Below are 15,574 nucleotides of genomic sequence, written 5' to 3'. Positions count from 1 at the left end.
TCCGCAGCACCTGTTTGCTGGATAATGTATGGATATTCTTGGGAGAATTTACATGTTAATTAATTCTGGTAGTTAAATTATTGTCTCTCAAAGCTCTTTGTGGTTTGGTTTCCATCCTTTCAAATGAACTTTTAATGAGAGATGCAAGACAAAGGGAAATGAAGATTATTAGAATTAAGGCTGGTTTGGAAAATCTGCAGATACAGTTTACAGAAAACAAAAATTGCAAAATGTATGCTTTGATTGAGCCTTTTACTCTCAAGATGTCAATAGTAATTCTCCTTACTGTCTGCTGTACAATTCTTGTGACATTGGTTGAGAGAATTTGGTCATAGATCAACTAAGAATCCCAAGATTGATATTTGTATTTATTCTCATTACTTGTCTGCATGATATTGTATCTATATTGTAAGGAGAAGTTCTGTCTTGGTCACTCATGGGAGTTAAAGGTTTAAAAAAATTATATTTTATCCTTTTACTCTCAGTTGTTTTACAAATGTTGGATCAATATCAGTATCTAAGAAACTGCACACCTACCCCTCCCTTAATTCAACATTAGCTGTTATCAGTTGACTGTTGTTGAGTTAGGGGAGGGGTAGGTGAACAGATGTTTAGATACTGACATTGATCCCAAATGTTTATGGTGTATCCTCAGAGGTTTTTTACTTTTTCGCCATTTATAACTTTTCAGTTTGGACAGTATTAACAGGTGTTCAAGGGAAGAATTAATTATTTTTCTGCGCCTTCTAATCGTGCTTTCACTTGATAATTTGATTTTTAGAGAGCGGAAAACTGTTGGGATGAACTGAAAGTTGTTATTAAGGGAATCTTGGAAAGTATTGAGAGAGTCAGGAGGCTGCTGATTTGATTCAAAGATGTGGTAGAAAAGTTACCCAATCAGTGAGCAAGAAAACAAGTTATGTCATAGTTGAACGGGATCCTAGAGAGAGCAAACTTTCTAAGGTACATTGTAATGCACAGCTCAAAACAGGAAAAGAAAAGAAAAAAGCACCATTTAAACCAACATATAAGCTGCACCTTTTTCCCTAAATTTTTATAACAAATCAGAGGTACAGCTTACTGTGAAGTCACCAGGGAAACTTGCCACAAATTTGCATATATTAACACAGTTCATTGATGATAACTGAATCTCGAGAGAAACTGCAAGGATTATTTCAGAGTGTATGCGTGTTCGTAAAACGCGACTGTTAAATGTTCGTAAAACGCGACTGGTAAATGTTCGTAAAGCGCGACTGGTAAATGTTCGTAAAACGCGACTGGTAAATGTTCGTAAAACGCGACTGGTAAATGTTCGTAAAACGCGACTGGTAAATGTTCTTAAAGTTCGTAGGTTAGACATGAAAATTTTAACATTCGACCCGATGTTTGCAAAAAAGTTACGCCCCATGTTCCTCATTCCAGGGTCAGCCTAAAGGTTCACTGAAAGACTTCGGATGAGGCGTTACTCAGATATTGCGGTACCCAAACCGTTACAGCTGTCAAATTATTGTTCAGTTATTAACACTCAGCCTAGATGACTGCTGACTGTTGGCCAAGTTCGACGTCATGCACAATTAAAACATGTTAATCTTTTAAATTATTCTTCTTTATCCCCGAGAGCAAACTTTACACTTATCTCATTCCTCTTGTACAAAAAAAAAAAAAATATGTATTCCTGAGGTAAAACAGGTTCCGGAGGTTCCGGAGGCTCCGGAGGCTCCGCGGTCCGCTGATCTATAGTTAAGTAACACCCAAGAATATGCAAAAAACCTCACAAAGTTTTGGACACCACCCTTTCAGGATTCAAATTGAGGTTTTATTTGAGCAGAAAGATTTGATACCCGATTGATTCGCTTAAAGAAACATCGTCCGTTTCGAATTGTTGCGTCTCAGCCGGTTTACGATTTCATCGAGCTAAAACGAAACTTCTTTTCTAGATAGCGAAATGTTACATCCTTATCACTGATTTAGAGTTTGGTTGCAATGCGAAGGTCTACCGTATCCTAAGAAATGTTTTCCACATGTAACGGGTTTTGTTCAGCTGGTTAGTAAATTGCGGAGATGGTGCATTTTTAAACTTCTCCGTCATCTCCCTTGAGAAAGGTAATAAAAGTCAGGGGTAGATGTTAAACTGCTTGCAGCAAATAAAATGCATTAGTACCAGTCTAACTCGAAACCTAATGAACTTTTTCATTCTTTCAAATGTTATTCTGGACATAATAATCAATTCATTTGCTCATTTTCTCTTCTACAGTCATCCTTCATTTGATGATGGAATTGCCAGGAGCAGGTGAGGCAGTTTAAAAAGAAGATAATATCTGACTGATTTATCATAATAATTGGTCATAGACTTCTGTTGGAATTACATCGGATTGTGATTCAAAACGAAAGTTGGAAAGCAAAACAAAAAAGTCAAAGAATAACAGTGCTATTACCCTGATCTCCCCAATTTCCACTTTTAAAACCTTGCCTAATTTTAATTTTTCTTTCAGTGAGGCAGAGGTTTCTGATACCCATAGTTTTTAATTAAAACTAATAGCGGTATAAAAATTATCACTATTGCTATCAACAGTATACATTTGTTGACATTTATTTATTCATTTTTTTTTTCCATAGAGTGCCAAGCAACCTGTTTCAAAACTCCTCTTACATATTCTCGAAAAGCGGAAGGAATTCGCGTGACAACTGGCGCGTCTCTACATCTCAGGGAGGTTACTTAGTCTCCATCGAAACTGAAGAAGACTGGCAGTTTATCAATGATGAGATTCAAAAGCGTGGTACTTCGAATACTTGTAGGTGGTACATTGGTTTCTGGAAGAGAGACGGGGTTTGGATTTGGGATAGTGCAAAGCAACTGAATATTTCGAAATGGCGAGATTCTAAGCCAGATGGTAACGACGCTTGCGCGAAATATCCAAGAAGGGAGGCCTCTTTAATAGTATCTCTTGCTGTGATAAAAGTGCCTACATTTGCGAGATGCTCAGAGGTAAGATCACATTCCAACCGTAAAGTAAATTATGAGCTGAAACGTTACAGTCTTGTACTTGTGTCATGAAAATTGCTCTTGCTTCTTAAAAGCAAAAATATTGTTTACAGAATATGCTTAGCTCACCTGAGCGATGAATGAACTTTTCAGCGCGCATTCGTAGTTGAACATAATGTCCATGAAAATTTGAAGAACGTATGTTAAAAATAAAATTATAACAATCACTCTAAACTTGTACTTTTTTTGCATCGCTTGCAGCTGGAAGAACAGCTATCGAAATTGTGCATTTCACAGCGTTTTTGGGATAATCTAGCCGATGGAATTTTCCCTCGTCACAAGTTGCAGGGCGTTGAGGTCTATGAATATATGCATATTGTTTTGTACATAACACATCGAAGTGCCTTTTTTGTGCCCGCATATGTTTTTCTTGTAAGAGTTGGTGATAAATATGTTAATCACCGGCCGGGAGGTTCATATTGGGTAAGACTGTGCCCAAGGTTTTGAGTACCGGTACTTAAGACAAAGTGCAAAATTTTTCCTACTACGGACTGACCGAGGTTTGCAAATAAAACTTTTTTTTATTATTTTTTTAAAATAAAACTTGACAAAATGTTTTACAAAAGAACCCTAATGATTTAGGGCTGTACTTATGGCAATATCCTCTATGAGCTGAACAATTTTAGAGCGAGTAAATGGTACCGGGCTAATGCAAACTAAAGACAGGTTTCACCGAAATATTTTTATTTGTGATTGAAAAAGGTCAAAGGTTTCTAAACAAACTATGAAACATCTTTTTCACAAGTATCTGTCACAATCTAACACCTGTCAATTAGAGAGCGCGTAAGATGAAAAAGCGCTTGCAAGCTAAAAAAGAAAAAAACCAAGCCCAACAACAACAGTACTGGTTTATTAAAGACACTTGGGTTCAGTGACTGCCACGACAATTTTCTCTTCATAGACAGTCAATGATCTTAAGTTTTACTTGTGCCATTGACTATTGATGAACGAATATACCTCTGCTCAGTCAGTAAATGGAGATTGATTGTAAGTAAATTTAAATCTTTGTTTTGAAGTTGTGGGAGTTTGCTCGTTTGTTTGGTGCAATCGCGTATGCAAATCTGGTCTTTCATGAAAAGGGGAACTTTAATGTTGTAAAGTTGTAGGTGCTAATTTCAATGCAATGGAAAATGTGCAGTGGACATAATAAACTAATTATAGTATGGCTGACATTTCGGTCGACCTAACAAATATTACTCTATAGAGAGGTTAGTAAAGGTTACCTCAGCTCTCGTATGTCACCGGCGGCCGTAGATACATTTTCTTGTTTAAAAAATGGTCAAAACCGATTTGGAATTTTATTGATGTCCCGCTTACCAGAAAGATAAACATAATAATGCTTAGAATGCAAGAGTTGTTATTTTGGCTGGGAGGGTTGTCATGAGACACTTTGTGTTCTTAACCTTTTCGGTTTTGTAACAGAAAAAGAGCATTACTTTTAAAATAACGAAAATACTTGACAGAAAGAAAAAAAAAACTAATTTATCTGATGTCACACAGGTATCTTGTGGTCTACTGTCTCTATTGTATAACAAAACTTCTAAGCGAAAATAAAATACATCGGTGGCACTCTTACCTTTGTGTCCTTCGCAGCTGTTGTTTGGTCTCGTCAAACAACGTCCTCTATTCCCAGTTCGAGAGAGAGAATGGGTTGCGTTACGTGACAAAATAACTGTTGCAAAACAGACTACCCTTACTGCCGTTCCTCTGACAGAGAGAAAGTTAACATTATCCATCTACAGTTAGCTGCCTCAAAAATATAATTCCTCGTAACTTTACTACGAAAAGCAAAATGAAACTCTGTCGCATCTCCAATAGACCCTAACCAAGGATATAATGCGATCTCGAATAAGTGAAGATACATTGAACAAGAGAAAATGATTATTGTATTTCAAAGAGTGTTCCTTGATTGGTTTTTGTCTCTCTGGCATTTCACCCCCGAATTAACACGCGATGGGATTAAGTGCAAGGTAGCTAAAAGCGACTTTTTTTCGTAGTGTAATTTAGCCTGGTTAACCTCCAACCCCTAGAGGTCAGTGCGCCTGCATTTGGATGGGGAATAGGTACCCATTTTCCCCACTAGGTCTTTTGGGTTTTCGTATCACGCAGCGGCACAAAAAATGTTTTTAGCCCAAGAGATGATTTAGTTGTTAGTAGTTGTTTTCTGTTCTCTACAGCTGTGGGACGGCACTCGGGCTCTTAGTTCGAGCTGCGCTTCTACTCTTGTGTATGAGTCGTGAATTAAGATGTACGTAGGTAGTAGGTTGTTTGGCCCATGCTTTGTAAGAAAAGGAGCGGGAAAAACACGCTTAAACTTTAAAATGATACAAATTGAATGCAAACCTTTCATATCCCTCATGCTCAATGTAATCGAGACTTTGCCGGTGCTTAATGTAATCGACGATTGAATGGTGTAAGGTGCAAGCAAATGCATATAGAAATTAACACCGGCGAGTATCACCATCAAGCCAATAGCTAAGTAGTAAACCACTTTTCCAACTACTGTATGAATTGCCAAAAGCCATTGCTTATTAGTCTTTTCCTCTCGCAGTTGTGTCAACAAAAGGGATGTTCGCGGTATTTGTAGTGTATTCCAATAGTGTCCGTTAGCATAGCACACTGCGGGTTAAGCACTTCGCATCAGTGGCGACGTATGGTTTTATAGCACATTTAGTAAAACCTGTGTTGAAAGGAAATCAAAATTTATTATAAAATATCCGTTTCATCCAAGTTTTGTAAATTGAGTAATGATGAAAAGCTTGAAATTACGCCATTTGTGTCCCCTGTCATTCGCTACCCAATATTTTGAAAAATATACAGACAGTTTGCTAGAGGAAAGCCCTAAAACAGTAAAAGAGCTCAATTAACTTATCGTTCCAAACAAAGACTTACATTCTCCTCCATCTTAAGCGTGGCCATCGCTCTCGCCGTCGCCGTCGTTATCGCCATTGTCACAGCCATCGTCATCACCATCGCCATCGCCATTGTCACTGCCATCGTCATCACCATCGCTAATGTCATTGCCATCGCCATCGTCATCACCATCGGTGATGCAAATTTCAACTACAGTTCCGATAACAATATCTCATAGTAAGTATTAATAACAAAACCAGTAAGAGCGTATGTCGTAACACTTGTGAGGTATGATACTATTGATACTATATACTGCATCCTATATACTCAGGTGTAGCAACTGTCATGACATAGCTCGCAGCGCGTGCAGCGTGGCCCATACTTCTGAAAGGTAGAAGTAACCCATCTACCCGAGAAAATTTGGTTTGTGCGCGACCGTATGACCCTCTTTACAAGGTGCTACTTTAAACATGCACGGACAGTTATATTGTGGGCTCACATCTAGTCACAACGTAAGTAAAAAGGAAATAAAGGAGGTAATGCACATGCGCGGTTGCTTGCGTAACTTGGAGACCCCATTTCAGTGCGCTAAGAAGCTCAAATACAAAGTGATGAAGCACGCATTTACCAGAGTTCGTGCAGTGTACCGCGGGCACCCTGTTAGTGATTACACGAGGGCTTGATGTGGGCACCACGTGGGCTAGCAGAGTTGAAGCAACGCAAACAAATGAATTTGGCGTTTGAAGCGGGAAGTCATACTGATTACTTTGTGGTTGAAAGCTTCATTGATTCTCGCTAATTACACTGCAAGAGGAACGCCAAAGACGACATGAAAAGAATGATGTTAAACGGCGAATATCTAACAAAGAGTGACGTGAGAAGGAAAGACAAAGAGCTGCAGAGAAAAAAAATACTGAAAAGAGGTCAACAACAAAGAAAAAGCGAATTACAAAGGAGCCGAGAAAGGAGAAACAGGAAGTAAGTTTATTTTTATCTGAGTTTTTCCTACGCTAAATCCCAGATTCTATACTTTTATACTAGCTTCAGTTTATAATTAATCTGTTTTACCACAATGATATATCCAAACAATACTCTAGATATTTAAAAATTATTACATAATGTCTTTCATAATTGTACACATTTTATTTGCCACTTACACTTCTTGGGAGCGACTTTTTTTCAAGACCCCGTAAGGACTGGCACATTTACCAAATAATGACTACCCTCATATTTCAGTCAGAGATTCTGTATAGTGAACTCACACTTCTTGGGAGCGACTTTTTTTCAAGACCGCGTAATTACTGGCACATTTACCAAATAATGACTACCCTCATATTTCAGTCAGAGATTCTGCATAGTGAACCTACAAACGTGGTAAGGTTTTAAGGTTCTCCTCCCAGATTTACTTCTTTATTCTTGGAAATTTGCGAAAACGAGCGTCGGTAGCCGTAAATTGGCGGAAATCAGTGCCCCGAGTAAAGGCAAATGAACTTTGCTCATCAAAAACGCAAAAGAAAGCAAGCTCGTATCAATTTGGTAAATTTGTATTGAAAGGATTGACGAATGGTTTATATTTGAAAGGGAACCATTTCATTTAATTTAGAGCTCGCTGATCACCACTATTTCAAAACATAAATATCAAACTTACGGCTACGAATATCCGTGAAAAACTTAAAGGTTTTCAAGTTTTCGACTGTAAAATTAGGGAAATTAAAAGTTTAACTTTATCATTTGGGAGAAAAAAAGATCACAGAATACAGAAGGAAAACTTCAATTGTGCTACCTAATTTCCTCCATTGCCGTTCATATTTTCGATCAAATAAACTTCAATCAGTTGTTCAGGGTTTGCCTGCAGTGTGTAAAATTGCCAGAGTGGACTTCTTCTAAAATGGTCAGCTAGAAAGATATTGCTTTTGAAATTTTATTGACTCATATATAATTAAAATATATGGCTGCAAGAAAAAGCACACAACAAAAAAAAGATCACAGAACTATATATGCAGATCATAAAATTTTGAAACATTTGTGTTATTGCTGATTGGCTTGTGAAATTTTTGAGGTTTTTCCTATTCATCTTCAGGTTGATTGGATTTTGGATTTTACATTGAAGCTGAAATAGATTTATTAATTGCTTATGTTTCATCATTGCTCGTTTGCATGGAAAGATAATCGTGGTTTAGGTTAAGAGATGTTTTTGAGGCAACATCCATAATGAATTATCCGATAACTTTCTTCATTTCTCTCCGATGCAACATCATTTAGTATTTCTGGAGCACAATTAAAGGAAGCAGGTTGAAAAAAGTAATCGATTTTTATTCAGTTCAGTATTTGGTTATGAGAGTAACATTTTGTGTTTTCACATGCAACAGCAGGATGGTTCAGCTGAAGATGGCCATGAAAACGAGTGAAATCTATAGTAACAAAGGTGACTTTTGGGGAAACTCAAGCACTTAATTGGTAAATACCTCTTGGCTTGTAGTTCTGATGATAACAGATTGCTGACACAAAAAACTCAAATATCAGTCCTGTATAATTCGTCGCGTTTACATACATTTTGTAGCGCCGCTGACAATATACCTAGGGCGCAGTTTCCCACGCCACGTGCGTAGTTTAAGCGTTACTTACAGGATTTTTTGCCTTTTTTTTACCGAGTTAGTTTTAGCAAAGGATCTTAGGCTGTGTAAGAAGCAATAACTTCGAATCGTTTGTTATTCGTTTTTATCACTGTGTACAAGAATACAAGGAATCAGACGCATAGAAGTTGTTGTGTCTTATTTTTTCTGCCAAGCGTAGCTGGCCCCTACAAGTCCCTCTACAAGAATGTACCTTCATATGACCTGTACAGAGAGAGCTGAAAGGATGTATTTGCACTTGGCACGACTACTATATGTATAGTGGAACCCACTTCCCCCCTAAAAAAAAAAAAAAGATTTCCTATCAACACGAATGTATGAGAGAAGCTCCGGAGTTATTGACCCTCTTTTGGTTAGAATGCATGACGTTTGGTGAGTGTAATGTATATTTTTCAGCTATCAAACTCTTAAGTTATACCAATCATAATTGTAATTGCATGATTGCCATGTGTTCGTCCTCAAAAGTTGTTGCAGGTAAGTCTGTAATCTGTCATCCTTTGTTAAAAATTGCGCAATTATTTCATTTTGCAGTATTTACCTCATTGTAACATGTAATTTGGGTTGCAATAAATACTAAGGCTAAAGATTTCAATACTGCTCGGTGTTCTTACAAATGCTGATACCCATTCCATATAGGAAACTTTGATATAAGGAACTGGTCGCAAGATATGTGAATTTGAAAAGAAGGGAATCTGGAAAACCACGGATCCTCCTTTACTTAGGACTGAAATTAATGGGCACCCTCCTCTTTGAAGTCATGTTTTTACTTTGACCTGCCTCCTCCACTTTGATGTTCAGGGGTACGTAGATTATCCCTCTCACCCCCTGTGGGTGACTAGCATCCTATTTCTCCTTACAATATCACCCCTGAAAGAAACATTAAGGTCGATAGAATAAAGAAAATGACCAACAACTGAAGAAACTCTTGATTGCTCAACAAATTCTCCATTCAGGACATAAGGAAATGTATAGGGAACAGTGTTGAGAAGATAGACATTGATCTTAGGGTGTAAAAGGGATGAGAACCCTTTTTTGTATTTTGACGCATGGAGATTGAATTAATTGATATCCACATAGAGCAGACGGCAAGAAAATAAGAGCTATAGCTTGATAGGTTTAAAAAAATGAACTAAGAGAGTTGTGCAAACCATCTCCTACTTTTACCTTCCTCTGGATATATGCACAAATAACAAATAACAATAACATTGTCTTGTTCACGATGAATGAGACAGTGATGAGATGATTACCTCTTTATTTGTTTGATAGTTTACCCTTATACCGTTGACTTCCCCCCCTAAATGATTGATGGATTGATGGTTAGCGGGGGGGGGGGGGGGGCTAATTCTCATAAATTCTCTTAATTAAAATCCCAACTTGAAAAGCAGCCGGCTGGGAAATTGTCAGTGGATACAATGTAAACCCTTTACACCAAGACATCTGTATATCTGCATGCATATTCACCATACTGTTCTCTACATGTTTCCTAAGTTTCTGACAAGGAGAACTTGTTTGACAATCAAAAGCTTCTTTTGTTGGTGATCATTTCCCTTATTCCCATGACCTTAATGTGTGACTCAGGGCTGATATTGTGGGGAGAAATTATATGTGATTTACTGCATGTGAAGGTTATCGTTCCAGGTAGGCTAACACTCATAAATTACCATCAGTTGCACATAAGTCTTGATCGTGTTGTCGCAAGAACGCTTGACTCATTTTACTTAAAATAGCCTAAACTAAATGAATGGAAATTTAAAATTTATTTTTCATTCTCCTGTTGAACTGTGCATAAAAATTTTGAAGTCTTGACATAAGGCTTAAACTACAGGTTTATAGGAAATCTGCATGAGTACATGTTAATGTAAACATTGAAGCCGTACATTCATGTGTACGGGTACATGTAAGTGTTGTAAAAAGCTGTAAACCCTTTAGCTCCCAAGATCTAATTATTAATTCTCCCCTCTAGTTGCTAAACATTGTCTTTGTAAGTTAGTTGTGAGGATTTGATGTTAGATCAAGATAACAACTTCTATCTGATAAGTTTGAATATTCTCATTACCTGTTTAATTAGTTGGATAATGTACGAATATTATAGGAAGAGGTTACATATTAACTATTTGAAGAAGTTAAAGGGTCAAATGCGTCAAATCGTTTCCTTAGATATTTTATTGAAATAACCTGCATGAATATACTCTTTTTTTTTTAATATTGCTTTTCAAATTCTAATTTTTCAACCAAGTTTTATATTCTTTCAATATATTTGGATTTCATGGTATTAGCTATCACAGATCTATTTAAAGATTTTCTTTACTGATGATTGCAAGAAATTGTGCAGCTGTATGACAGCACATAAATTTTTTTCCTGACCCTGTTGATGGTCTATTAGGTGTAAGGATTGGGACTGGTAGTCAAACCAGTTTTGTGCACAGCTTATGTATCTCAGCAATTGATAGATGTCATAAAGTATTTTATCCCTCCTGAAACCAGTTTACAAGAATGAGTTACCGAGAAGTCTAGCATGGCTTTTCACAATAATATTTTCTAGGCTTGAAAAGTCACTTTTCTCATTAAAATATCCCCTAAATCTATTATTGCACTGAGTTGGCCCAAATTTTTAGCAATTACCCAAGTCTTTTCAAAACCTTTTACGTTAATTTTTTTAATAGTGAATCAGTGAAAGTCTTACTGTATGGTCAAATGGATACTTTTTTTTAAAATAAGATTGTGCAGCCATTTTGCTTGTGCTGACGCATCCGATGCCAGATAAATTCAATAGAAGAACCTTCGGTCGTTTCACGCCTTACCGGCCCCTAACACTTCCATGAAAGAAAAGCGCTTAAATTATATTTTTTATCGCAATCTGCAGTTATCAAGCCTTCTTCTAATATGTAGTTTGCTAGGATTTTAGTGAAAATAGCGCGCGTACCAATTTTTTCCCGAAGGACACCCGCGAAGGTGGGAAGTAACCTTAACCCTACATTGCTCTAAAGAGCTCATGAACGAGACGATGGATTCCAACTACAGCAAGTTCTGATTTTGTGGTTGTATAACCCACCAAGAGTGCTATTAACAGGGAACACTTAAGCAAGCTACACCATTCACCAGGCTCAAAGCGAAGAGAGACCTTCATTCGCCAGCAGCCAGCGACCTTACGCAAACCACGGTGGCCGACGGCAGTGAAAAAGTGGCAAAACAAAAGCCTGTAAGGGTACTGTAATAGCTCTGCGCGTGCGTTTTACAGCCTTCTACATTTTCTGACCGTCCTTTGCAAAACAGCAACGTGAAATCACCAAATTTTTCGTGGTCTGGAAACGGCAAACCCGAAGGCGGAATTTTCAAGTATCTTTTTCGGTATTCAACGCAGCTTACAAATTCCTCGCTGAGGCTGCATCAGGATCGTCGACAACTGGCACCATTATAGTGTTACGGGAAAATTTACTCATTGCACAGAATGCCTATTGTTCTCGCGACATTTACTTTCAGTAGCGAAAAAAATTAGATATCTGTAATATTAGCAATGACGCGTAACCTTAAGAGCTTTGATTGGTCAAAGGTTACGCGGGCTTTCCTCCTCAGTGAATATTGCTTTAGCTTATCAAATTTACAAGGCGGAATCAATATTCCAATATTTTCCATAAGGTTTCCCTAACAATCAAGTTAAAATAATCGTATGGAAAAACGGCAAAAGAGTTCTTCCCTTTCACAAAATTACGTCCATAAGTAGGCAAAGGGCTGTATCCCATACTAACAATATGTAGAAAAAAAGCAAGTTTTAATACCCTTTTTGATATGTCTTCCAGACGTCCTGAAGTAACAGCAAAGGTACAGGGGGGCCTCTATAATCTCTCTTCTTCAAAATCCATACGGTAAAAGGGATTTATTGAAAGCGATTTTAATGAAAACGAGAAAAACATGCACCTCTCTTGTGATTTTCAGGCCAGTTTCTCTGTCGTGTGACGCGCGTTCCGCCAATTCAGTTTCAAATTTACCACTGGTAGGTCTTAAAAAAGTCCCGGATAGGTCGCGGCATTCTGCGTCATGGATTTTCCCGTGTGTTTTATTTGGAACATATTTACGCAAAAACATGTCATTCTTAACCACTTTCGATTTAATCAAGTTCTTTTGCTCTAGTATCTGAAAACAAATATAGGAAAGCAGCATTGGTTCCGAATTGCTAACTAATGCATCTTGCCAGTTACTTTTCCTTTCATTATACACCTGTGTGTCGGTACTGCGAAGACCACTACCGTTGAAATTGCATGTAAATTTTAGTGTCAATGCTCTCTCTCTGGAAATATCAATAGAAGTTGAAAATTGATTCTCATGGAAGTTGGCGGCTGAGTTTGTGCTCGGAAGTTCGCTTTCCTTACATAGGTAATTTCTCACGTTGCCGCTTTTCCGAACTCAACCCAATATCGCATAGATAAACAGAAATTGTTAATACTTCTCACTATTATTTCCTAAGCTGCTCTACCGCATTAAGATAGGTATTTTTAATATCAAATTAAAGCTGTGACATTTGACTTAAGTTACTCTTTCTAATGGCCTAGAATCTATTGTGCCTGTTCCTTAGTTTTGAAATTCTTTCCGAACAGATGGAACATTTAAATGAAATCGCATAGATACAAAGAGACATTTTCCGCTTCGTTTGTGATAATATTCAAATATTGTAGATTTAGGGAACAATAAAACCACGTGCTCTATCGTACTTAAGGAAGTATTTTGTAAAGCTTTTTCGATTACATTGGTTACAAAATTGAGTACGCTAGAGTTCATGCAGGGACCGCGCAGAGGGAGGGGCCGGGGGGGAGCCTTAGCACCCCCACTTTTTTTTTCCAAAAATAAAAGTAAATTAAACAATAAATAATTTAACAAAACTAACGGAGCTAAAAATAGCCTCCCCCCTACACACACTCAAAAACTTGCTGCGCGTTCCCTGTCATGTCGCTTGACGACTTGAGCTAGAATAAACTTACTGTGGAACCAAATGCTGTCTAATCCTTGAAGTCCGTAGTAAGCTCGCTTGAAACAGGTCTCCGTGTATCAGGAAACCGTGACGAGTTTCCGTTCCCGCCGCAAGCGGTCTCTACCGAGCTATTACCCCCCGTTATTGTTGCCTTCCCCGCAATAATCAAGTTAGGACGAAAAACCTATCGTTACAGTGGTGGTTACGACGGGCTCTTCGTGGAGCTTCCAGGACGATATGAAGGTTCAAGAAAATGACAAAATTCAGTTCCACGCGAGAGGCGTGATGTAATCCCTTGGGCGCCAGCAAGAAAGGATCTCTCGAGTACCAGAAATTTCCTTTGTCCATTTATGAAGTCCGTGAAGAAAGTTTTAAAGAAACGTTAGTCGCGATATTATTTACGGAGCAGAAAGTCAGTCCCTCCCGCTGCTAGTAATGGTACGCCCAAATCAAATAAAGAGGTGTAAGCTTCTTTGTCCAAAGAACAAAACTGTACCTTGTTGTTCGAGTTGCCATTCTAGATACCGATTTCAGCGTAAAGATTGAACCGATTCCTTCCAGTGACCCACCACGAGTTTCCACCAATTTTCTAGTCAGAGCCAAGCAGATAAAACGAATACAGAGGCCATAGATATCAGCATCGTTCCAAACGCAAGTCCTTCATTGTCCAGTCGCCCATTGTTAAACCGTCCATTGTTAAACCGTCCATTGTTCAGCCAAATCCGTCCAAACCGTTTTATTGTGAACGACCCCCTTAATTGCCCTAAATGTTTAAGAAATCAGGGATTCCGAGAATCTTGGATCACAAGAAGAGGAAGAATCAAGCGCTCGTGGTTCGCCTAGCCAGTTAATTAATTCATCGGCGGAGTAAACACAAAAACGAGTTCGCTTCGAGTAAAGTTTGGACAGCGAAGCTATGTTTTGTGTTTTGTGCATTTGTACATTAACTAATTATGCATGCTAGAGTGGTTGCGTGGAAAATATCAACATGAGAATAAAGGCAAAGACAGACCGACATGGACTCCCCTTATGGCTTTTGTGATTGAGCCGCATATCGTCGCATTATATTTTTGCTCTTGCAAGCATGTCTTTAAGGGATTTGATTTTTTTTCGCCAATGGTCGACAGGTGCTCTTAGCTATATATAAACGCAGTCATAAAATTTTAGATTCTCTGGTGGGAATGAAGGTCTTGTTTAATTTATGCGAATCGCCTAATGGATTTTTCAGCTGTCTTCGCATTTGGATAATGATAAGGCTTTGGAATCATGGACCAAGAAAACAAAAAAACGTATAGACGGTTAAGAATATATGAAAGTCATATATTTGAACTGCGGATAAAGACGTGAATGAAAGTGATCCTCGCAGTGATGTGCAAAAAAAAAAAAACATATGTCACACAAAGATAGTAACGTTTCGAAATAACAAGCTCTCTGACTAGTTAAACAGCGTTTAATTTCGCGATGGAAATGCAGGGTAAGCAAACCTCAGCAGCAATGCCGATTTTAATTTTGCCACGAATTTTGGGATCTAAATGAATTCCCGTGCTTAAGAAAAACAAGAAGAAAATGATCTATTTGAAATCAGTATGCCTGCTGCGTGTAGCCGAGTATTCATATCATAGGCGTTAATAATAATAAAAAAACTGTATTTAAGTACGATCACGTAGTGATTAGGGGAAAAAAGGTGGACAATGTTGAGTCTTTCGAATGCTTGCATAAAATATACCAAATTCATTAAGAAAGCAATATTCAATCAAACATATCGAACATGATAGACAACTTCGACTGAGGTGTTTTAGATTATCATTCCACAAAAAGAATATTTTGCATTGGAATTATTTCACTCTGTGAGTTTTCCTTTATTCTAGATCATTTCCCAAACATTTCGAAAAACCCTAAGGGAAGTCTGAAACAGCTGGTTAATAACAAAAACATTTATTAGCTTTTAGGTATTAACCAGTCAATATTTAGGAAACGGTTAATCGGAGTATTGTTCAGAACTGTTATGGTCGTATTCAAAAACACTAAATTATTATTGTTATTATTAGAATGTGGGTTGCAATTCAAGATCGCAATGAACAC

The 15,574-nt window shown here is 37.8% G+C and overlaps 2 protein-coding genes across 6 annotated transcripts in view; one reads left to right on the top strand and one right to left on the bottom strand.

Annotated features, from left to right (window-relative positions):
- Positions 1-4,618, top strand: part of LOC149051401 (replication factor C subunit 1-like) — a 165,723-nt gene extending 161,105 nt beyond the window's left edge. For 3 of the 5 annotated variants that reach the window (XM_089184885.1, XM_089184889.1, XM_089184895.1), the window contains 3 exons: positions 782-963; positions 2,255-2,290; positions 2,617-3,217. In XM_089184885.1, coding sequence (XP_089041011.1) covers positions 782-868 — 87 coding nt within the window. In that variant the 3' untranslated portion in view covers positions 869-963; positions 2,255-2,290; positions 2,617-3,217. The other 2 variants (XM_089184879.1, XM_089184873.1) reach the window with 2 other exon arrangements.
- The window catches only part of LOC149051380 (adhesion G protein-coupled receptor E3-like), a 494,984-nt gene that overhangs the window by 190,910 nt on the left and 288,500 nt on the right, over positions 1-15,574 (bottom strand). The window lies entirely within an intron of this gene.

This window comes from Pocillopora damicornis, chromosome 1, assembly GCF_964200805.1.
Source record: "Pocillopora damicornis chromosome 1, jaPocDami1.2, whole genome shotgun sequence".
Taxonomy (NCBI): Eukaryota; Metazoa; Cnidaria; class Anthozoa; order Scleractinia; family Pocilloporidae; genus Pocillopora; species Pocillopora damicornis.
This window is presented reverse-complemented; position numbering and strand designations above follow the sequence as displayed.